General features: G+C 39.1%; 5 protein-coding genes across 5 annotated transcripts in view; 1 reads left to right on the top strand and 4 right to left on the bottom strand.

Annotated features, from left to right (window-relative positions):
• Nucleotides 1-997: 997 nt before the first annotated feature.
• On the bottom strand, nt 998-1,665 carry CBG26310 (the record flags this gene model as incomplete). The annotated part of the gene is made up of 2 exons (XM_045235636.1): nt 998-1,036; nt 1,486-1,665. The coding sequence occupies 2 exons, from the start codon at nt 1,663-1,665 to the stop codon at nt 998-1,000; spliced, it is 219 nt and encodes a 72-aa protein (XP_045098480.1).
• A 9,302-nt stretch (nt 1,666-10,967) lies between these two features.
• On the bottom strand, nt 10,968-12,698 carry Cbr-col-128 (the record flags this gene model as incomplete). The annotated part of the gene is made up of 5 exons (XM_002633334.1): nt 10,968-11,013; nt 11,061-11,152; nt 11,210-11,686; nt 12,023-12,511; nt 12,558-12,698. The coding sequence occupies 5 exons, from the start codon at nt 12,696-12,698 to the stop codon at nt 10,968-10,970; spliced, it is 1,245 nt and encodes a 414-aa protein (XP_002633380.1).
• A 229-nt stretch (nt 12,699-12,927) lies between these two features.
• On the bottom strand, nt 12,928-14,462 carry CBG06130 (the record flags this gene model as incomplete). Its single annotated transcript, XM_002633333.1, has 5 exons — nt 12,928-13,132; nt 13,176-13,726; nt 13,775-14,202; nt 14,252-14,341; nt 14,384-14,462. The coding sequence occupies 5 exons, from the start codon at nt 14,460-14,462 to the stop codon at nt 12,928-12,930; spliced, it is 1,353 nt and encodes a 450-aa protein (XP_002633379.1).
• A 1,011-nt stretch (nt 14,463-15,473) lies between these two features.
• Nucleotides 15,474-19,511, bottom strand: Cbr-sec-24.1 (the record flags this gene model as incomplete). The annotated part of the gene is made up of 9 exons (XM_045235634.1): nt 15,474-15,701; nt 15,750-16,631; nt 16,682-17,142; nt 17,191-17,422; nt 17,466-17,720; nt 17,766-18,760; nt 18,869-18,997; nt 19,108-19,308; nt 19,412-19,511. The coding sequence occupies 9 exons, from the start codon at nt 19,509-19,511 to the stop codon at nt 15,474-15,476; spliced, it is 3,483 nt and encodes a 1,160-aa protein (XP_045093063.1).
• A 4,523-nt stretch (nt 19,512-24,034) lies between these two features.
• The window catches only part of Cbr-srgp-1, a gene marked incomplete at both ends in the record, with an annotated part of 8,864 nt that continues 8,206 nt past the window's right edge, over nt 24,035-24,692 (top strand). The window contains one exon of the mRNA XM_002633331.1: nt 24,035-24,203. Coding sequence (XP_002633377.1) covers nt 24,035-24,203 — 169 coding nt within the window. The remainder of the gene's footprint in view (nt 24,204-24,692) is intronic.

Genomic DNA, 24,692 nt, shown 5'->3' with positions numbered 1-24,692 from the left:
AAAGATATTGAACGCAATGTAGAAATCGGTCAATGTGAATTTCAGCAAAAAAGATCTCGTTTTTGCTATTTAAACATAAAATACATCCCGTTTTAAACGACATGATTACATAGTCATCATGTAAAGAGGGGTTGATCTAGAAGAGGTTCTTGATTACCAATTCAGATGTCGATGATGAGAGAAAAAAAAACAAAATGAATGAGAAAAAATGTGAAAATTCTGGAATTGGGTGACGTTTCATAATCATACAGAACTAAATTGGATCCGATGGGCTTTCACAAAGTTGGATAAGATGATCCAGGTTTATTGAAAGATTCAAAGTACGTTAGAAAAAAACAGAATCCAAAAATCTTAAAAATCAACATTTGATTCTTTCTATTGTTTTCTTTTGAAATCAAAATAAATTGGAAACCCATGGGTTACATAGTTAGATTCTGAATTTAATTCAAAATGTATTTGACAATGAAAACGATTTCTACTCTTATTCCTGCTCCGTCTACCACCCCCAACACACTGATCGCCGGAAACTAGACAGACAAAAAGCCTTTTGGAAATTATAAGGAAGTGTTTCTTTTTTCTCTTCATGAATACTTTTTGCCCCCGCAGTCTTCTGAACTTGTGCTCTCTGCATCATTTGATTGAAGAGATTCCAGTATATGTAGGTAATTCGTGAGAATACAACCTAGATTTTTGGGAGAACAGAGGAAATGGAAATCGAGTATTCTAGATCTCTAGAACTGCCTGATTCATTATTTCCGTTTCCCACGTTCTCGAATGTTGGGTATTATTCAGAAGGAGAGAGAGAGAGAGAGAGAGAGAGAGAGAGAACATATGAACCATTATAAATACTATCTAAAGTGTAATAGTAAACAGGTCAGTTTTTCTATACAAGACATCTATCGCCTTCAGACATTCTAAAGGCGTATCTAGTCAGGAAAATAAAAAGGTATATCCTTAGTATCGCAGTTAATTAATTCTCGAAACATGCATTTGATAGCTATAGAATATTGCTACACACGACGACGGCGGAAACTAACTGAATATTGAGTATTTTTGTTAAAAATAGAAAAAATATAGATGACAGCCACACAGACACTCATTATATCTGTTTTTACTTTTCTCTCATCATTGTGTGATCACTCATAATTAACCAAACTTTCAACTTATTTACCTTGTCATAATGAAGATTTCGATGAGCTGTCCAAATTTTGAGAATATCCAGTTCATACATCAAATGGGGGAATGAGACATAGAAAACGATTTTGAGTTTTGAGTTCTCTCAAATTTTAGATACCGATCCCGAACATTTTAGCAGAATAGCTAAGCATGTACACGCAACATCAGGAATGTGAAATAAATGCGGGAAAATGGGAAATTCGAAAAAAAAAGAAAAATTGAGAGGAAGAAAATAGTGATGATGATGATGGAAAAAAGAGGAAGAAAAGGAAAAGAAGGTCCATGAATGAATGGGTCACCAATGGATACCTGAAGAGTTGGAAACGCAGAGAAAACATCCCGTAGAAACCAGAAAAAAAGAGAAACTTGCCATAAATGTGTGTCGAGAATTGGTGGTCCGTGTTGAATGAGGATTCTCGAAATGTTGTGGAAGCATGACGAATCGGTAATTGGGATATTAACGAGTTTTGGTAGGTGAACGCCATCCATATCTGAAATATATAAACTGATTTCAAAAAAGAAACATTTAAAGTCAACAAACTGATACATAGGAATGGGATAATATATTAATGTTAGAGCAGAAGTATTCGGAGTTTTATTTTTAGGAAGTGTTTACTGTTTCTTTTAATTGCCTAGTTAAAAATTATAAAATGTGACTGTATCTACAGTACCGTCAGTGAGATAAACAAAAACGTATTTGTCAGTTGATTTTCGACCATTTTGACCATTTTCGGAGTCTGGAGCTCGGCTGTCAAGTTTCCGATCATCTTGAAATCTTTCGACGGTGTAAAACAGACCTAGATTGAAAACTTTGCATTCACAAAATTTTTTTTGAAAATTCCTAGTTTTTCAGCTATTAGCGGATCTCTGAATGACACATCTTTTTGCCCCGTTTTTGTACTGAAACCGTGAAAAAAGGTGTCTTTCAGAAATCGATGGATAGCTGGAAAACTAAGAATTTTCAAAAAATTCTGTGAATTCAAATTTTCAAATCTCGGTCTATTTTACACCGTCCAAAATTTTCAAATTTATCGGAAATTTGATAGCCGAGCTCCACGCTCCTGAAAATGGTCGGAATGGCCGAAAATCAACTGAAAACTACGCTATATATCTTCTTAACCGGTACTGTAGGTAGATAATTAAGGATACTCACAACATTTTGAGAATTCGTGCGAATGGCTAACATTTCAGAATAGACTGAAGACGTCAATTGTTATATTTCAGAACTGCTAGTTTTTCTTTTCGCAGAGCAAAATCTGGGATCATCTTCGGATTTAGTGGAAGAGGAAAAACAAGTCAGTGAGCACGAAACGGAAACAGTGAATATATTTATTAGGTTGGCGGGAAAGTCTTTGTCACTCTGTTTGTTTAATCACTGTTCTCGTATATGGAGGCTGTGTATGATATCGACTCTAGTGAATAACAAGGTGATAAGAACCTTCCATATAAACAAGTCCCCATCTCCTTCCCTGCTCCTCATCTGTAATTGAAACGATATGTTTGTTCCCACTGCTATTCACATCAGACATGTTTTGATTTACCTCTTCCTATCTCACACCACGATGAAGGATTCGGAAACTTTCTTGAAGAATGTGTACAACACACATGCCCCTCACTACAATACTATTCGCAATTGGTTCCATCGTTTCGAAAAAGATGACTTCTCGCTCGATGAAAAGGATCGCTCTGGGAGACCCCGTGAGTTGGATTTGGACAAGCTGAAGCACGCATTGCAATCGGATCCATTTCAATCTAGCCGTGAACTAGCTGTCACATTCGGAGTTCACCATAGCACAGTCCTTGAAGGTTTGAAGTCTCTTGGAATGAGAAAACTTTTTGGTCGATTCATACCTCATCACCTGACTCAAGCCAACCTTGACCGCCGAGTCGACGATTCGATTACTCTTCTCACTCTCCACGCGGGCGATCGATGGCTGGACCGGCTAATAACCGGAGATGAGAAGTGGGTCTTCTACGATAATCACCACAGGAAATCCCAGTGGGTTGGAGAAGGAGAGAGCCCACAGGATGTCCCCAAACCCGACCTTCATCCGAAAAAAGTTATGCTCTCTGTGTGGTGGGGAGTGGACGGCCCCATCTACTGGGAACTTCTGCCCGAGGGCAAAACAATAACTGGAGACCTCTACACTACTCAACTACGAAACCTCAAGAAAGCAGTCGACCGTTCGGCCCTGAAAGACAAGAAAGTGTACTATCAACATGATAACGCTCGCCCACATGTTTCGAAACAAGTGAAGCAGGAGCTGATGGGATATGGATGGAATGTTCTCCCTCACCCCCCGTATTCTCCTGATCTTGCTCCTTCCGACTATTGGTTATTTGGCGATATGACACGTGCCTTCGAAGGAAGAAGCTTCAATTCCCGTGGAGCGGTCGAAGCGGCACTCAAACAATACTTTGCCTCACGCCCGGCTGGATTCTACCGCAATGGAATCCATAAATTGAGGGACGTTGGAGACATGTTGTTGATAATGATGGACAATATAATTAATTATTCGGTTATTTTTTCTTTGAGAAATAAACTATTGAAAAAGTGACAAAGACTTTCCCGCCAACCTAATAATAAATAAAATTGATAAGGAAATTCCCGATTTCCTATGCTTAATTCCCGATTTCCAGAAATCCAATTTTTCAGATTTTGAGAAGTTGAACAAATGTTCGCAATCTTAAAATGTATAAGGGAGTCTGATAAACTAAGTATACTCAGAGAATACTTGAAAAGCCATCGAAAAACAATTGAAGTGTTCACTTTAATTTTTAGATCCAAATTTCCTTGTTTTTAATGTTCTTTTCATAACCCTACTCGAAGATATTTGGGAAGAAATAAGCAAAAGTTGGAGAAGAGAAAGGAAACAAGGGAATCAACGACATCTGGTGGTTAGGAAAAAAATTGAAGAAGAAAAATGAAGAATTGTGAGCTGGGAAAGAAATGGGTGGAGAAAACAAGCAACATATGTATTTCATTGTGTTTCTTTTGACGAGTGCATTAGGTTTTTTACTCACATTTATAATTGAAATAATCAGTTATTAATGGCAGAGTTAAAAGAATTCAGAATGACCTAACCAAATGAATAAAACAGAGTTTTCATGCTCCAATTAGGATTATTGAAATGTTCATATTCATATACCCAGAATCGGTCTTTATTGGGAAGGGACCTAGACAAATTAACACAATCTAATTGTCGTTTTCTAGAAAGTCATTATTAAATTTCAGGTAACAACTGTTTTATTTTGCAGATAACTGCATAAGTTCAGAGAACAGTTCTTATATTGTTTCGTATTTAAAGCGAAAGTCGGATTATCATTTTACTATGAAATAACCTGTTGGGCATTAAATATCACCCACTCAGACAGTTCCAATATCTGCACTGTCCTGATCTTGGCAGTAGCTTTGAACCTGAAGAATTTTCTGTAGGAGATCCATAAAAGCCAAAAAAAGTAGAGATTGTTCTTATTCTTCTTGGAACCCAGTCTGAGCAAAGAAAAAAAAGAAAAAACGACGGGTGAATGGCATGGAATTGAGGACAACGACGATAGAAAAAAGGAGATGGAAGAGGGAAATATGACAAAAAATATAAAAATATTCGGTTGGTAAAGAGTGGAGGGACGAGTCAATCCTCCAGGGGGGACACCCCTTCCATCGAAAAAAGCACTGGCACACCGGTTGAAAAAAAGAAACGAAAAAGAGGAAAACGACGATCGAATTAGGCGGAAAGACTCCATCTTCAGTTTGTTTTTCCTCCCTCGTTTTCGTTTTTTTCTTCGTTTTTTATATTGACATCACCACTGACGTCTTCATCATTACCTAAACATGCCTACTGGTTTGTTGTAAGATTTCTCAGAATATTGGAGTTACTGGAGATAAAAACCAATTTTCTACCGCTGACAAGTGTGAGTAGCGACTCACATTCAGTAGTTAAATTTAAATCTTTCGTGTGAAGACCAACGCTAATTTTAATGTAGAGTTACGGTTATCGCATTTTCGGCGACGTTCCGAAAAAAAAACACCATGTTTTAGGTTCTATTCAAAATTTTAGAATTCCCGCCTTTTCCATTTAACATCCTCTTCATTTTTTTCAAAATGAATCCAGAAATGTAACAAATAGAAGGGTGTAAAATATATTTCCAAAATACTGAAATTATTCAGAATCTCCCCGAATGAACACTGAATTTCTAATGAAGCAAAACACAGAATTAGAGGGAAAAGATAGGACAAAACGCCTTTCTGGAAAAAGAAAGAGTCGGTTAAGAATATGTCTTTTTCTTCTTTCTTTTTTTTTTTGAGAAATACATTGTGAGTGGATGAGAAATTGAGATTTAGTAGAAAAAAGGTTGAAATGAGTGAAAGATAGTGGAGATTTCGAAAAACAAAGACCACTTTTAAAAGAGGTAAAGAACGTCTGGCTACTGAAAAGTTGATGCTTTTAGAGAAATGGAACGGAAATTAAAATTGAAACATTCAAACATTCGGTGTTATTTTCAGAACAGCATCAATCCCGTCTGTTCGTCATACTATAATCCGAATTGAAAACAAAAATTCAAACATTTTTTTCGACAGGGATCAAAGGTTCCAATCTCAGACTGTGGTCGTTCTTTGCTGAATTAACAATTGGAGATCTGTCTTGCAAAGCTTATTTTGAATATCAATAAAAATATAATCCGTTGAACAATTCGAGGCAATTCTTGAAATAAATGCTAGAATTTTTCTGAAAATGGATGAATGCATAAAAAGATTAAAATAGTTGCTAGGGATGTAATTGGTGTCTGACTAAAGAATGATTTTTAGTAAATGGGCAATTGATGTTTGCGTTTGGATCTGGCTTTTTGAAAACCGTTTCGGCACTTCTTTTCTGGAGTTTTTTGTAAAACTTGGAACATTTTTACAGTTTTTTGATTCAATGGTAGCCTATCCAGAACTTTGAAGTATTTTTCTGTGGTGTTTCCATGCAACTTTGTATTATAATCATAGGAAAGAATGTGAACTCCCAAAAATGAAAAATCTCAAAAGTTTGAAGATAGGTGCTTCAAATTATAGAAAACAGTTTCAGTATCTCCTGCAAATGAAAGAAAATACAAAAAAAGAAAAAAACTGAACGCCAATCCAAAACAACAGATTCATGGACATTCTTGCATAATAAAAAAACATACGTTTTTGACCGAAAACACTAGATTCTCAGAAGCTTTCAGCAAAAATCGAAAATTGAATCTGGGATTTCAAATCATGGTCTTTCCGGTAGAATTGGTTTCAGACATCAATTTTTAAAAGAAAGAATATGACAACCGTATTTCCTCTAATAGAAGCCCAATCAAACCGTCAACTTTGAGCGCAATTATTTCAATTCCTGTGGAAGGTATCAAAATTTGTGTTCTAATAGAGTGTTTACGGTAAGTCACGAAACTCTTGGAGGCAATAATTGCTGATTTTGACATTTCAAAGACTAGCATTCAACGCAAATCTTTACTCTAATCCGAAAAAAAAGAAATTTTCTACCAAAAGCCAGAGGACTTCCTTAATCTAATACGGGAGAAGCGGGTACGAAGGAAGAAAACACACAATTTGTCTGATGAACTTTTGCCGAAAAACGGGTCAATTTTCGGATATGTTTTTTTGACGAAATAGAAGAAAGAAGAGTACTCCTTTAAGAAAAAACTGATTTGAAACAGATATCTGGAGGTTACCGAGAAACTGAAAATGAATCTATTTTAATCTTCTTTTTTAACTAGTGGACAAGTACTGGTCAGTTCCCGAAACGGTCATTCGAGAAAAACGCTTTTCCCGAGATTCTCTTTTTTTTTGTTGCTAATAGAAATTCTTTGAATGGGCGCAATTTGAACGGCATGAATGGGATGTTTGAAGAAATGGGTAGAGAAAAAAGAACGAAAAAGAAAGGAAAAAAGTCAATGTGTCAATCAAAAAAAGAGCAATGGAACTTCGTAGGGAATGCATGTAGGTATAAGATTTTTTGGGTGGATCCTACATCAAGAAATGCTAAATATTTTGTGTCTTTTGAACTTGAAATTTGATCATATTTCAAAAGTTTCTGAAAATAAGGTACCGTATTTCCTCTAATAGAGCCCCACAAACTGTCAACTTTAAGTTCAATTATCTCCATTCCTGTGAAAGATATGAACATTTTGCCAACTGATAAACTGTTCATCATAATATCACCAATATTTTATCAGTTGACACCTTTCTGATAGTTTCTGTCTCGTTCGTCATCCATCCCCAGAGAATTAGTACCTCCATCCAAATACTTTATTGCTTCTAACTGAATTCCAAATTTTCAAACACTACTTCTACAGCATATCGCAATACCTGTATTACAAGGGCCGGCTCTTTGATTGTTCTAAGCTCCTCTCAGAGGGTTCTTCTATTAGAGGGACCCTTCTAATACAGGTTTTACGGTTTCTCATTATCATCTTCCTACAGTACCCGACTGTGTTTTGTTTTTGAATTACACATGAAAAAACATCTGCTCACATTTTTATGTAACTTCAGGTGAAGCAAAGATGATGACGTAAGTTGTTTGGAATGTAAGAACGGATAATAATTACAGTGTTATCTAAAGAACTCGACAGGTATTTTTATCAACAGGAAGTCTATAACGATCGCACAAGGGAACGTTTTTAAAAAAGGCTCTGGGAATTTGCTGAAAATTTCAGTTCTTATAGTTTGACACCTCCTCTACACGATAACAAAAAAATCTAGGTCATATTCCCATCAGAAAGCTGAAAATCTTCGTCTGAAAATTTGACCTCGATTTCGGCGTGGCTTTCCCCTCTTTCCTATACGCCTTCCGCGTGAGAAGAAAACGTCGGTTGTGTGGTGTTGTGGTAAGAGGGTGACTGGCACAGGTGATTCGTGATTGACCAATTACAGATGAAGAGCTATACACGACCCAATTACTCACCTACCGCAAACTAGTGCTTCTACAAATGACCATTCGCGAGCAAAATGCGTATCTTACTAACTGACCCTATAAAAGGTCTACAATTGACCAGTCGCGAAAAATTCTTGTTTTCCTTTTTCGAAGTTCTTTCACCTATTTTGGTTATTTTTCATCGTTTTTTCAGTTTCCTTCGCAAAATTTGTCCGTAAGTTATTATTTAACTTACAAGAGCATACTAGAATACTGTCTCAGCCAGTATTTTGCTTTTTATTTGCAGAAAAATTGAAAAAATGGCCAGGAGACAAATGTCGGAAGCTAGAAGTCGAAATTTTGGTTTATTCAGGAGGTAGCACTGCTACTGTACTTTCAAAAGGTAAGAAGCGTTCAGAAAGTCCGAATTTCAAATCCAATTTTACAGAGAGCCAGGAAATTCTCAATTTTCTGGTACGCCCACTGAGTACTCCGGAAAAAAAACGACTGAGAAAAAGGAAGGAAGAAAAAGGAAGAACGGTGGGTAGATTTGAGAAAAAAATCTGAGAAAAAACTTTAGATTTCAGTCGGAAGTGTCAAATTCGCTGATTTCGAGAAAAGTTCCAGCCGATAACTTATGTCAGAGGTATAGTACAAAAATTTAGGAGCTTAAAATTTCGATATATCATTTCAGTTTGCTAACCGAGATTCTACAGCGTCTTCTCCTCCCCCACTTGGACCGTCATCGAAAAAGACAAAAGCTGACAGAAGTAGAAGCTTCGACGCCGTTCCAGCCAATACGATGACAGCGGAAGAGAATAATATAACTTTTAATTAATTGTTTTTTCGTTTTTCCTTGTTTTTTCTGTGCAATAAACAATTTTTAGCAGCTACTAGCTTCCAGATTCCAAAAAGTATATCCCATTTATAGCCCTCGCGACAAGCCAATTGTAGGAGATTTCTCGCGATAGGCCGAATATTGGTCGTTTGCGGTGGCGCGTTCACGATTGGTCTGTAATTGGCCTGCGGCAGGCATGTTCCGATGTACCCATGGCGATTTTCCGCGAACAATATTTAACCTATTATAGACGCTGCGCGAATCACCTGTGTCATTAGAGCGAATATGCTGGTTCGACCCCCACTGTGGTAAACCTTTTTTGCTTTTTTTGAAACAAATTTCCGGTATCCGTTTTGGTTCTCTAGATAACAAATTATACTTTTTTCATGAATTTCCTAGTTTTTAAATGTAAAAACACAAGGCTTTTGAAATTTTAAAAAAATTTCAAAACATGAATTTTTCGACGGGCCAGATTCTATCGTCTAAAAAACAATATATTTTGACTGTAGAAATGGTCTTTTCGAAATTGAACTCTGCAAAATCGATCACATATGTGATTTTAATATATGTCTGTACATTTAAGTTGATTTCCAGCAAAATTTGAGAAATTTTGATCTTTCAAAGTTCTAGCAATAATCATACTTGGAGAATCATTAGAGCTGATAGACCAAATCTGGCTGCCAAAATTTGTGAGAATGATGTTTCCATCATATTTCTGAACGTGTGAAGCACTTTTCTGCATTTTCAAAAAAAATTTCAAAAATTCGCAAAAATTAGTGTGGGGGGCCCCATGGGGATTTTTTCCGAAAAAAATCGAAAATGTTTTTTCTTGAAACTGTTTAAAAACGACTTCAGATGATAGAAATGTGTTCAAAAATGAGTTTCGCATTTGAAAAAATCATGGAAAAGGACTTTTAAAGCTCGAAAAGTGCTCATTTTTGACCAAAATTTAGTGCTGAAAACACTTTGAGAGCCCATATTTTGGTTCCTATTAGGGTTATGACCGAGATATTGCTGGAACCTTTTTCAGCATGTTCGAAAGTACCTTGGTACAAAATTTCAGCAAATTCTGGAAGCCTTTCTAAAAACACCTCCCTTGTCAGAAAAAAACAGTGAAAAGGAACAATTGGGTCATTCATGGGAATAATATTTTGAATAGAGCAATCTAAATAAAATAAAGAAAACTCACCCTTTCATTGAATTCTTTTTGCATCAACCGATCGACGGCGATATGAGTGAATAGTACAATATTTTCGGGTTTTGAGGCCATAATCAAATATTTTGGTGAGACGAGAGCACCTGCCAGCATTTGTGCATTTAGGAATAACTCGGAATCCGCTCTCCGGAGATGGAAAGCGAAGGGGGGAGACACTTATTTTTGGAGTCCTGGCTGATTTATGGACAAGTTGTTGGAAATTGGTTTTCTTTTCTTCTTTCCACGTCTTCTTCTTCTTGCTTCTCACGACCGGTTTGCCGTCTTTGAAAATTATACATAGTCCGGGGGTTTTTGATATATGTTTGCTGTTGAATGGAGAAGAATGTTGGTGATGTAAAAGTTGAGGGTACTAAGTAGAATGTTGAGGAAAAGGTGCAATAAAAGAAGGAAAAGAAGATGTCTCGTATAGAAATGTATGAGAAGAAAGACGAAGAAGTGAGCACATGAAAAACATGTATGATGACGATGACGGGCACCCCTTAATAGGCCTATCACGTATGGGCGAAGTTCTAGAAGAGAGAGCAAAGTTATTTATGGAGGCGTCATTTGGAACCAAAAAAGCGGTCAGTACTTCTTAGAGGTTTCGACACAACATCACTATCGGTCAGTGTCGTTGATTTTATCTTCAGTCCGCGGTGGGCTGCGAACCCGAATGTTGTGAACAAGAGACAGACAATTTAACCACTCGGCCACACACTCAACAGTTGCCTCTGCTGCGATTTGTACACTATTTGTGTGTCGCTGGCGGAGAGGAGAAGGGTGATTGCGAAAAGGGAAATTTTTCCTCGAGAAATCAAATGGGTGCGAAAAAAACGACATATTTTATTTATTAAACAAATTGACGAGAAACTCTGAATTATTCAAACCGAATTGGGCGTTTGGTGACATAACGGAATCGGCGCCTGAAAAGAAAGGAAAATTGGAAAGGAATAGGACATATTGAACCTACGTAGTTGTGGTTTCGTCAGCATATTCGTCTTCTTCTTCGGTGATAATTGGACCCCGTGGTTCTTCATTTTCATATTCCTTTGGTAATCCAACCTGAAAAAAGACACTTTTTGCACTTATGACACTTATTGGAAGTCATGAATAAGTTACCGTTTGCCTTTCATCGTCGTCCACGCTGAATGTTTCCTCTTCGATAACTCCCTCGCTTCTAGTACCTGGAGCACTTCCAAATATACTTTCTTTTTCATCTTGAGAAGAGAAGGTGATCGTCTCCATTGTAGTTGTGACTGTGATATCTTCTGGAGCATCTTCTTCTTCTTTCAACACCTCAGGAACCATTTCAGTTGTTGATCTAGTTGTTTGTTCAGAAGTTGTTGTGGGTTCTGGTGTGGTTGTTGTTGGTGGCATTGTTGAGAACGGAGGAGATGGTGGTGATGGACGAACGGATTTCGAATGTTTAACTTTTAGTAACTCCAATTCCAATGGGCACGGACAGAACTTAATATCAGCTCCTCTATCTCCTGGAGGTCCTTTTGGTCCCCGTTCGCCAGGATTTCCAGATACTCCGTCAAGACCAGATGGACCTGGCTGACCCATTGGACCAGGTGGACCATAGATGTAATTGCGCTGAAAAAACGGGTTTATCATAATCAGATGTATATTCAAAAAAACGCCGACTACTATTATTCTGGCGCAAAAAAATCGGAGCTGTAGAAGAGAAACGCCGGTGGCCGAAGGTTCCACAAAGACAGCTACAGTAACTTGCCATTTCTTTTATTTTCAGGATTATTTTCTCGATTTTCGTGCATCTGCTGTCAATCTCTGCACTATTTAGAAATACGAGAAAATATCTAAAGCTTGAAAACAAAAATATTTCCAGGTTACGGTAGTTTTCGTTGTGGGACCTTCGGCCACAACCACCGGAATAATATACAGATTTACAGTTTTCTGACAATAACTAACTTTTCCACGTGGTCCCTGCAATCCAGGTCCTCCCTTTGCTCCTGGAACTCCTTTCGGTCCAGGTTCTCCAAATCCACCCATTGCAGATTTCCCGTCTGCTCCCTTTCTTCCTCTTCTGCCAGGTGGTCCTGATGGTCCAACTGGTCCCTCTTCTCCTTGTTCTCCATCCAAACCATCTTGTCCCGGAATTCCAGCAATTCCTTTATCTCCTTTGTCTCCAGTTTCTCCTCGATCTCCTGGTGCTCCAGTTGGACCACGTTCTCCCTGTGGGCATGTGATACAATCTTGATTCGCTTGAATCTCCTCCATTATATCACGCGCATCCAATCCGCGAATTCCATTTTTACCGTCTATTCCGGGTTGTCCATCTCGCCCGTTTGCACCCGGAAGACCCGGATATCCGGGCTCACAAATGACAATCTCGCGTTTTCTAGCGACGTGCAAGAAGGCGTAGTCAGACAATTCACGAATGATCCCAGATTCTAGATTCTACAAAAAAGGATGTTCTTTTTATATGAATAATTGACCCTCAAACCTTAAATGCGTCTACTTTGCTCATAACCAAACTATGAGCTGATTCAGCTCGTGAAATTATATATGGAAAATAAAGAATTTGAAGAATTATCAGAAGACATGAGAATGAAATCGAGAGAGCGGCGATATTGTAAAGCCACATCCCAAGATAATTAGTGATATGGAAGAATGACTTGGGAAAAAACGAAGAACCTAAATGACCTATTTCTCGGAAGAGAAAGTTTTGTAAGGCGGAGAAGAATGAGAAAGGGCTGATAAAAAGTGAAAGCATCGAGAGAGAAAACGGTTCACAGGTCGAAACATTTATTGGGTTAAATATTTCACAGAAAAAGAACATCCGGTTGTTTTTCTTGTAAATCAAAAATTTAAATTTAAAACTGATGATCGAAATTTTGCCATTTCAAGGAGAGATCCGATAAATCGAGGAAGCAAGCGACGCGGGTTTTGGAGAACTTTGGAAGGCATACAAGAAGACATGAGGCATCAGTTCCATCGACTGAAAAACGTCGAACCTCGGCTTGTGGTTGGTTACCGCAAATGATGACATGTGGAGTAGAAGACATCACGAGGGGATCTCTGAAAAAACACATTTCAAATCCGAATGATTAGTCGTTATTACCTCTCAGCAATTGGAAAAGCATCCAGTGTATCTGGACAGTTCGGAGCGATATGTTGCCATTTCACAAGATTGGAAAGAACATCAGCACCGGACCATTTGTGCGAGGTTCTCAGCAGTTCTGTCACGTTTTCTCCCGACATCGTCATGATTCGAAGTCCATCAACTTCAAACTCGTACGGATTTGTCACAAGGTTCACTTTCTTCTCGTTCATCCCACAACGAGGCAGACATACTCGATGAATTGGTGGAAGTGGCCACATTGAAGAACAAGGATCGCCAACGGCAGGTGTCACATCAATGGTATTCACTAGTAGTTTCTCGGAAATCGAACTTATCAGTTTATCAACAGTGATGAGAGATTTGGCAGAGGATTGTCTCTCTGGGCGTGAAAGAGTAAGGGTTCTGACAACTGATTGAACATCGCATCCGTTTGATTTTGTCTCTACAAATGGTCCAATCATTACAACACGATCTATACTGGGACATTGATGTTCTTCTCCATTTGTATTCATCCAGTCTGACATGAATTCTAGCCCCGAGATAGTGAGCCTCTGTAAATGCACATTTGTGAAAAAATTGATTTTTAAAAGTTTACATACATCTTGTTCGATGTCTCCAGATAGATCGAGCCCACTGATGAAAACGAGGGTCCCTTCCGTTGTGGCTTTCTTTGTAACATTGGCAGCTGGCCAAACCAATCTGCTAACGTGGAATACTCCTTCCTTTCCTAACTTTCCAAGAACGCCGACACAACATCCGGTAGCACAATCCTCCATGGAAATAGCTCCTTCCAGACGCACTGTTTGTTTCTCTGATTCTAGCTCGATGCGATCTTCACTGCTTCCTGCATATCTTTTGACATCATCCTCTCCGTCATCCACATTGTCATACGCCACTTTGTCTTCGCTCAGAAGAGATTTAAGGATCGATGGTCTCGCCAATACTCTTTTCACGATCACTCCCGTGATGAAAATTTCTTCGTCTTGTTTTGCGTCGCTCAACAAAACATGCTTGAATTTCCCTTTGCCTGATAGAATGAAATTATGGATATTTTTCAGGAAATGTATTAATCATACCGATTACTCGCTCAGCATTATCAAGAATTCGAGGTTTCAGTTCTTTCACTCTGGCTTCATAGATTTCGAAATACTGTCTCGCAAAAGCACCTAGAAATATTGAATGAATTATTGGAAATACGAAAAACTAGCCTTTTTTGTCTTCTTCAGTGAGGACGTATCGATCGGATACATTTTTATAATTCAAAGTGTTGCTCCATGCCGCCGCCATCCTTCAAAACAATTCACTTTTCTTGAAAACCCGAAAACTACTGAAAAATTTGGTTTTGAAAATTGAAACTTTCGCGGCGCTGTCCAGTGGGGCGCGATCACTCCGAAGTTTGACAGAAATTGAGACCCCGCAAATTCCGGGGAAAAAATCGGGGGAAAGTGGGCGGAGTCGAGAAAAACCGTGCGGCAAAACCGTGCCAGGGTTGCATTCCGCCCACTTTTGCCCGGAGTTTTTTCCCAGGAAAATTTTTTCCCCGGAAAGTTGTGGGGTCTCCAGAAATTCGGAGACCAATACCGGTGAATAGGGAAAAAAGCTTATACATTTACATGTATTTATCCATAAATAAAACAAGTCTCTACTGATAGTGGTATTTTGGAGATTTTTTCATTCTCAAAAAACTAGCTCATTTTCAATTTGAACTACTGAATAAATACTGCAGACTGATAACATTTTCTGGATACTGCAGTATGTATACTGTAGATTCGTTTCTTTTCGAGTCCAACAGTTCGGTTTCGAATATCGAGTTTTATTTCCTGTATCTCACTTAGTTAGTTTACAACTTGGAAAAGAAAAAAAGAAAAATTGAACTGCAAAAACTTTATTTTTGTAAGACACCATAGACATACACATTCAGTCCCAGTTTGATCACAATAACTTATATGGTCGACGGAAACATTTTACAAAACAATAAATAGAATTCTTTTGGTGTAGCAGAGCGTGCAGATGCTGGAACAAATAAATTAACTATTAAAAAAAGGGTAAAACAGAAACTACTCAGCACAAGTAGGTGCCCATACTTTAAAAAAATCTATTTAGTAACTTTTTACAAAGCGTTCCAAATGTGCAACGGCTAAAAATGACAGAAGGAAGAATGGATGGAAATGAATGTGTACATAGAAAACCGGTACGAATAGCAATATTCCACACTGACTCGCAGAACCTAGACATACCCAAAAAAGCAAAGGGAAAAATAAGTTATCGGGACGGAGATAGTTTCACATTTTACTTGAATCAGGAAATAAGATCACGAATCTTGCGATGGATATCCACAAGATAATCCACGTATGACATATTTGAGGCTCCAGATTTGTCTTCAACCAAGAACTTCTTCATCCACGGTTCTAAGCCAGTCTTCTCAACTACAACAAATGTTTTCCGTTGTCGGATTCCGCGCGGCAAACACTGAATTGCTCGACGAAGGGCCCGCGAATGAGAATTGTCTTTTTCAGGTATTGTACCCTGAAGAATTATCAATATGCTCAAAAGGAGATTGAGTATTTAACTCACACTTTCGGTGTCAATTTGGTTTGCAGCTCCAACTCCGAACACATCTTGAATCCATTGCTGTGGGCACAAAGCACCAACCCAAACGAACAAAACAATACCATTATCGATGATATACGCTTTAGAATTGTCTAGGAAATCAGAACCAGCTCTGACTGGCTTCGGAAGTTCTTCCATTTCTTCTCCATCGTTCAATCTCAGGTCCGAAACAGGCATCACTCTTGGGTAAATGAGAGGCATCACATCTTCCGTTCGCATTCCACGTATCAGTTCCATTTGCCAAACTTTGTCGTCAACAGTCATTTCGCTTCCACCACTAATCGCATCATTTTTGAGAATTGAGTTCACATAAAGTGGCATCAGTTTCAGCGATTCGGGAAGAATCAACTGTCCAAGAGGAGCACCTTCACTGCATTTTTCTCTATACGTTGCCAAAAACTGTGCACATCGTGATGAAAGCGATTCCTTCATTTCGGAGCTACCCCTGTCGCGGTTGAGTTGAACAGCCTGTTTTAGCATGAAAGTCGTGAGAGCTTCAGGATCCGCGAGTTTGTACACTTGATTATAGTCTGCTGTGACAGGAAGGCACATGTTGAGAATTCTGAGACGTCGTTGACCAGTCATCGAAGTGTACAAAACAGCTGTTTGAATTAGGGAAGCTTGATCCTTCAAAGTATCGTCGTGTTTGATTTCTGTGATAAATGCTTTGCTTTCATCAATGGTTGCTAACTCCAAATCCGTAGAGTTCTCCATATAAAAAGAACCAGAGAAAGTGATTGGACGGATGCCAGTAGATGTTCGAACTCTTGCCATACAATCGAAAGCAATTTTTTTGGACACATGTCTTTCCAGTTCGTTCAACATACGAACACCATCTTTATCGGCCTATAATTATGGTATTTACTATAAAGTTTGATCACGAAAAAGTAACTCACCGAAAAGTACTGGAACTTGAATACAGAGCCACCAGTAACTGCGGAAAGTTGTCCAATGGTAGCGACGTCGATGAAAGCATTCGGGAAAAGGAACATATCAACAGTTACACCGGATTTGACGCATTGTTCTCCTAGTTTCGTGTATGATTCTTCTTGTGGAACGAGTGCTGTCTTTTCCTTGTCAGTTCCGAGTAAAGAGCGATCATTTTTCGATTTGAGTTTTCCGGGTGCATCAAACGTTGGAAGTACAGTCGAAAAAACAATGAGTTTTCCGGCACGATCAGCACACTTCAAAGCATCAAGACCAGCTTGAACTACCGGTTGAAGAATCGTCTCTGTCGTCTTAGACTGGGCGAAAATTTTCGGAATTTCAGCAAGAGCAGCTCGAAGTCCTGGGAGGGCATCGTTGTACGGAAGAAGAAGTCCATCCACCATCGGTACGAAAGGCTCGAGAACATCCGCTGAATTATAATTCGTGAAAAACCGTGAAAATCATGTCAACAACTTACACATGACAAGCATCTTGGGAGAAGCTGAAGAAATATCGAAAAAGTGAACAGCTTGGTCAAAAGTTGCTAATCCAACACGAATCGATGACTCGAGTTGTCCAGTTTCTCTCGGAAGATTACGAAGAACTTTTTCCAAATTCTGACATAAAATTGGCAACATTCCGTTTGAAAGCGCATTATACGAAACGTCGATCATGAAAATGAATGCAGGTTCTTTTGGAGCCAGTCCGTTCTGAAAAAAACTGTTAGATCTCGGGAAATTCTCTCGATTTTACCTTGCAGTACTGTTTTGTGGCAACAAGATCATACGCTCCTAGACACAATTCAGGTCTCATTTCAATATCGGTACGTCTTCCTGTATGATCGAGATGAGCAAAGTACGCATCTTCAACAGAGGTTCGAGCATGACAGAATGGGCATCGGAAGGAACGGCCACCATCTTGGAATTCCATGAATGGACAAATGTATGCTTTACAACGTTGACAACGAATTGGACCCTGTGGTCCCAAATCAACAACTGGTGGTTCCTTCTGAAAATTCGTAGCTCAATGTATGAGAAAGAAGGATTACAAAACTACCTCATATTCGTTCAATGGAGCGAATGGTGAAATGACGACAGCGAGAGGAATCTGAGAAGCTTTCAGGATGTCGTTGGTCTGAGGGGCTGTGTACAATGTTGATCTCATGAACTTCGGATTACAGTTGCCTTGATCTTGGGCAAATGAAAAAGTGGAAACGAGAGGAGGTAGCTCAGCATGCGGATATCCTGTTGGAAATATTCCGGAGCGAGCGGAATCTTCATCAATCACTTGAACTGCACTAGGCATCATGTTTGGATCAAGTCTCTGCTGTCTCTGTTGAGGTGGACCCCCGGGATAACCGCCAGGCATTCCAGGCATTCCCGGAGCTCCGGGAGCTTGTGGAAAGCCGCCAGGAACTCCAGGTCCCTGTGGAAACGTACCAGCTGCTCCGGGTACTTGCGGATATTGTCCTGGTACATTAGGACCTTGCGGGTATGCTCCTGATGCTCCTGGTGGAAAGGCGGATGGACCTTGAGGAGCTGGTGGGAAAGCTCCGGGCATGGCAGGACCTCCTGGTGGGAAATTTGAAGGCGCTCCTGGTACTGGTGGGAAAGCCCCTGGAGGACTTGGCCCAGGAGGAAAACCTCTAGGAGCTCCTTGTTGTGTAGCAGGTTGTGCACCTGGATAGTTGCCTTGAGGACCTTGTTGAAGTCCCGCGGCTGGAGCTCCAGGATAATTTCCAGGAGTCGGTTGCGGCATTCCTGGGTAATTATTTGGGGTGGGTTGCGAAGGTGCTACGCCAGGTTGGAAGTTTGGCACTCCCGGAGCTGGTGGATATCCTGGAGCTTGTGGTCGCAATGAAGCTGGTTGCTGAATTTGATGTGGTGGTTGAGGAGCTCCTGGTCCTCCTGGTCCTCCTGGAACTCCAGTTTGTGGTGGCCCTCCATGGAAACTGGGTGCTGTCGGCATTTGATTAACTGACGACCCACTACTTGTCGAATTTTGAACAGGTATTGGAGCTTGTTGGGGTGCCGTGTTGGATGGTGGAGCTAAAAAAATTAAAAGAAACGTTAATCATTGGCGATTGTAATGGAAATTTTTTGTGGTAGATCATTCGTACCCCTCGAAATATCATGCATGAATCGGATAAGACTTACCTTGAGAAATTTGTGAAGCATTTTGAGGTGGTCCATTAAACTGCGGTGTCTGTTGTCCCGGAAATTGTGCTTGTGGTGGGACAGCCGTTGGTGCTCCAGGATATCCTCCCATTTGCTGTGCCGGTTGACCTGTAATTTTGGAAAAGTATTATTAGTGCGTTTTAATATGAATATAAATTTAATGTGAACATTTTGTTTTGCTTCGAACAATAAAATTAGAGAAACCGGGAAGAACTGACCAAGTTGTGGCGCAGGTGAAGCTCTTGGACCCAATGACATGCTTTGTACAGACTGAGTCAATTGAGGAACTGGTCCCGGTGGTTGTGCGTAGGATTGTGTCCCATTAGCAGCACCATTCTGATAGAAACCTCCGTTTGGTTGTTGCTGTGGAACAGGCTGAGGAGGGAAGCCTCCAGGAGCTTGAACAGTTTTCTGCTGGCCTGAAAGTCTTGATTAAAATAAAAATTAGGAAGAAAAACTCGGCCACTCAAAAAAAAGTGTTTTACTATGAAATTTCAATTTCAAGACTCTAAAAAGCATTACCTGGCTGAGGGAATCCATTCTGCTGAAACTGTTGATTTGGGTTGAATTGCTGTTGAGGATTACCAGGTGGCTGGCCATATTGTGGCGATTGGTACGCCATCCTAAAGATTGTTAATTATGTTAATACTTTAAAAACTTTAAATTTTTCATCGGAACGCGATTAAATCCAGAGAGAACATTGAAATTGCTGTAAAGTTCCATGTCACAGCACGTTTTATCGTACTCAGTGACACTATGAACGGCAATTCGCTGTGAGACCCGTGCGCTGCGTCTCTTCTGACGGAAAGACTCTCTCGGAATAATTTGAATTTTAATTTACTCTCCGGCGATTCGGCTGATATTCGGATTTTTTTTGTAATATTCATACGAAAATCTTTTCTATTTTACATTTTTCTAAAGATTTTGACCTTTTTTATCGCTAATTTCCATTATTTGATCGTCAATAGTCGTTATCCTTTGTCGCTAAATACTGATGTTTTATTGAATATTATGCTTTTACAATGTTTTCTGATGAATCTTTATTTCAAATTAAAGTAAAACTGAGATCTGAAAAGCTGGGAGCCGGCCCTTGTGTCTGTTTACAAAGCGATGCTGTAACATTCCGGAGTTTTGCCTTGTATGAGTAATATTCGCGAACAAGTAAAATTTTCCGAGTAAAAAAAATTTTTTTTTAATTCTGGGCATGCTAGCGATCTCATTTTTATCAACAGATTGGAAATTGGTTCGGAGAATCTTACTAAATGTTTAAAATTCATTCCGTTTCATCCGATTTTTGCGATCAACCTCGTAAATAGACACGACCGTCGTCTGCGGGATTTTCAGGTAGCAGTTTTTTTTTAATTATGTCAATAGCGATTTCCAATCCTAGTTATTTATAAGCAGGGCGCACTAATCCATTATAAATTTCCGTCAAAGTATTTCTTCGTTTTGAATTTTTCCTGCATAAGGTCTTCTCATATTCTATTAGATGTGATGCAGCTCACCAGCTGTTCTCTCCATTGTTCCAATACCCCTCCTCCGCCCTCCCATCGTTCGTTTCTCGTCACACAGTAACGTCGTGTCTCCATTTTTTCCGGAATCTCCCTTTCCATTACTGGCAGCAAACGGACGTCGTTCCGTTCTTTTCGACCTTTCTATGTCCTCAGATCCTTCTTCATTCATATGTTTGTACAGTTTCCATTTACATTAGTCACTCACCCACTGTTTTTTCTACTTTTTTTCAACATTTCGCCAGCCCACTCATGCTCTCTCAAAAGTCAAAGTATCGGTTTCAGTTCGCTTTTCTATTAAAGTTGTGCGCGGCATTTGAGGTTTTATGTCCTAGTCGTTTGGAACATTGGCGACACAAATGACCCGGTACCTATGGTAATACGCGCTGAATCTATTTCTCTTCACCACTTATGGGCCCAAGGTTAAGTTATTGTATTACCGTCTAACACTCTTCGCGATTGAGAATCCGAATTAGGGCAACACTCATAATCGGGTTATTCGTAAATCCCGGTCCATGCAAATGGAGTTTATGGCATGTTTTTTGATTCCAGACGAACTTCTTTTGCGCTCTAGAGTTTTGTTTTGTCAACATTTGCAGTTTGTCTCGCACTTCCCTTTTTTCAATTAGGGAACGAAGTTGGCATTTTACGGTTCCCAAATGGCTTTGAAACTAATGAAGAGTCGTAATTGCAAGCACGAGAATTCAGAAATGTTCCATTCAAAGTATCTACAAAGATTAGATGTACCCTCAAATCATCATCCTACAGAGAATATCCTGTTTTCTGGTTCATATGCATCCTTCTGCTCACCTTCATTAGGTATTTACCAGGTTATTGGTACGTTCATGACGAATGCGATTAATAAACAATGCATGTTCTTTTGACGCCCTCTGATCTGCCGCCTGAAACCTTCTCGATGTTTTTTTTCTGTCTTGCCGATGGATGATCATTAAGGATCACAGGATTTTGTACTTCCGTTCTCGCAAGATAGAGAAAACTATCTAATTGGAAGACTAAGAATATGTGCAATAATAAAATTTAGATGAAATCCGATCATAATGAAATTCACCTATTTATGAAGGTTCTTTTTCCATTGAAGGTGATTCTAATTCAATTGAAAGTTGACCTGAATCAAATCGTTTTTAATTCTTGTTTTAGAACTATTGCACTGCTACCCGTTTTCTTGTAATTTAGGATCCTCATAAATACCAAATTACTTAAAGTATCCCCTAACCTGCAACCACTACAAAAAGAGCTGCCGCGTCATATCTCATTCATCTTCTGCATTCTCTACACTTGACCTAATCCCTCTATTATCTCAGCCAATCTCGAATTTCACAGCATCGTCTTCTCCACGTCGTTCTCTCCAGATGTGGCTACCCGATATGCTTCCGATTTTCATGTCGTTTTGCCGGTCACACATGACTTCTCATCCCATCACTGTGTTCATGTATTCGACTGATGAGAATACGAATAGCTTCAATATAATAGATTCCTCCTCTTTTTTTTCCTTTTCTGGACCGGTCTTTTTGGTTTCCTCTCTCGGGAAGAACATGTCTCCAACGAGCTGCGTCTTTCTGGTCTTGACCGCTCTCTCATCCCCATACCCTCCTTCAATCCGTGTTTACAGACCTTGGAAAAGGCTCGGCGGAGCGCGCACGCACCTCAGTCGTAGAATGCGCCTGTTAATTACGGCAAACATACGTTTCACACTTTATTCTCTTTCTCTTTTCTCCTGTAGTTTTTCCTTTTGAATTTTGTCGTACTATTTCCAAAAGCAAATACGTCGACTGTCCTTTTTCTTTCTCTATCTTTTTTTCCAATTCTATAGATTCATTCCCATACCAGTACATTTGTCGAGGGATTATTGAAGACGTATTATGACGGCCACACCGAGAAGATGTTAATTGGGATCTCCCTGCATCTACTCGTTCTGTTCAGTCTGAATAGCGTCATCATTTAACAAGATTGGTCCTCTTTCTAGTTGCCACAGTTTTTTGTTCTATGTAGACTTTCTACAATCAGATTGATTTAGATTTCGCGCAAACTATAGTTTTTTGATGTGCGAGTTCGCAAATTCGTCAGCTTCCCCTTTCAAAGTTTCCTCTTTATATATTGATGTTTTGTAGTGGCCGTCGAATTTTTGTTGATAGAATAGGAAAAACTTTAAAAAAAAAGCGTTTTTTTCGCCTCCAAAAAGCCAAATTTGTTCCTTCCCGTTGTCACTCTCGCTCCCCTGTCGTAGCGAAAAAGTGAATTTCCGAAAAAACAAAATCAAAAGAGGCCATGATTGATGGCTTTTCAAAGTCTGCTCCGAATCTGTTTTCCTTGTTGTTATTGGTTTTTATATCTATCAGGTAGTAGATTTGAGGTCCAGATAAAGTGTTGTCGTGCAAAGTGGGAGGACATAGATGACGATGGACAATAAAGATAACATTGTTCTGGTCTCTTTTCCTCCCTCCTGTTGTGTCCCCGCTCAACAATACTTTTGCATAATCTCAAATTAATAAACATTTTTCCTTTCCTTTATAGTCATCTCTTCTAGAGGCATTCCCCTGTTCCTTTGGCAGTGTTTAATCCTAAAATAATCCCTTGTTGAAGACATTTGACTTCTAACTTTCTGAACATATATCTTGACCCTGAGCTACTATTACTCTTGTCCGAAATCAATGCACGTTGCGGCCGAGAAAACAACGGTGGGCGGAGCTTAGCTCCCACAGAGAGAACCTTACTGTATTTTTCAAATTATTGCACGCGCCTTTAATACAGTACCTCAACATTTATCGAATTTTCTCAAATTTCTCTCATTTTTTTGCTTGTTTCTGTCTATATTTGTGTAATTCTTATAAATATTTAATTTATTTTTCTTATAAAATAGACAAAACTGCCAAATAGGGCCCAAAATAAAAAACGTCCGAGGTACGGTATTTAAAGGCGCGTGCATCAATTTGTTTTTTCGCTGTGCGATTTCGGACGAGAGTAATACTGTTTTCCAAATCTAAATAATTTTTGAAATTATTCTTTTCAACGTAATTCCTGCGAAACAATATACGGGCATTTTGCTGTCTCCACTGAAAACCCGAAACGAAAAGAAAACTATTTTCGAATTATAAGCAGATGCTTAATTCATTCCATCTGCTTCATTTTGTTTGGAGATGATTTTTATTTATCTAGAAAGCTGCATGATGTCTTATTTTTCTCAGAAAAAACCCCATGAATTCGATCTTCTTCATGTGTCAAATATATAACGAATGTTTTTTTTTCCGACATTTTGGTGTATTCACACACAACCAATGTTTTCGTTCCATTCCGATCGCCACCACGTTCTTCTCCCTTTTCATTTTTTTTGCTACTATTACATTATGTGGAGTTGAAGTAGTAAAGGAAATGATGGATTTACCGTCTGGTAAGCGGGTATCGCTTTTTGCTTACCCACCTCCTTGGCTTTTTGCTCCCTCAAACTAACTCCATCCACTCAACTGTTATAAATCAATCAAACATTTTATTTATATTGTTCAATTCATATTCCCTCTTCCATCTCTCTGTTTCGCTTTTCATCATCAATCCTCAATTCATTTTTTATAGAATTTCGCCCAAACCACTTGCTTCTCCTGTTCCGGCCACTACCTCAAATATGACGACTACATCGTCAGAAGGTAGTTCCGGAGGACCCCATGAAGAAAGTTCAATGACATTGACGTCGTCTACTACAGTAGACCGCAGATGCTCTCAGGATGTGAGAAAACATTCACAACACAAACAGGAAAAGGCGATAGCACATGATCTGGAATGTGCAGCGAAAGGTATATTTTTTTAACCAAAAATATTGAATCTCTCTAAAATGTCTTTTAGATAATTTTTTGGCTCTCTTCCTGCTTCTATTTTCACTTTTCTGTTATTTTTTCTGTTGTAAAATCCTTTCCAACTAGTTTCTGTTGATCCTATCATAGAATTGGGAGTAATAAGGGATAAATGCACTATGACTTGAAAAAACGTTCGATTTGAGACCTCTCCATCTATTTTCGATTACATCAAACGCTTTTTACACATTTCGTATACCATGCTTCGAACAAAAAAGCGTCACATTCACAAAGAACATGCCGGCGCAGAAAAAGAAATGAAACATTTTCGTTATTCGCACCCCATTGCTGGCGACACCAACACATTGACAATTTATTGCGATTGTGTTGGTTAGATTGCGGGAAGTCTGTCTTGTCACTTGAACCAAAGTAATGAATAGTTATATCTAGATGCCAGTGGCGGAAGAATAGAAATGTGATAGGAGGGGGAGG

Source organism: Caenorhabditis briggsae (genome assembly GCF_000004555.2).
Source record: "Caenorhabditis briggsae complete genome, chrIV, whole genome shotgun sequence".
Taxonomy (NCBI): Eukaryota; Metazoa; Nematoda; class Chromadorea; order Rhabditida; family Rhabditidae; genus Caenorhabditis; species Caenorhabditis briggsae.
Note: the sequence above shows the minus strand (reverse complement) of the source record. Positions and strands in the feature narration are given on the sequence as shown.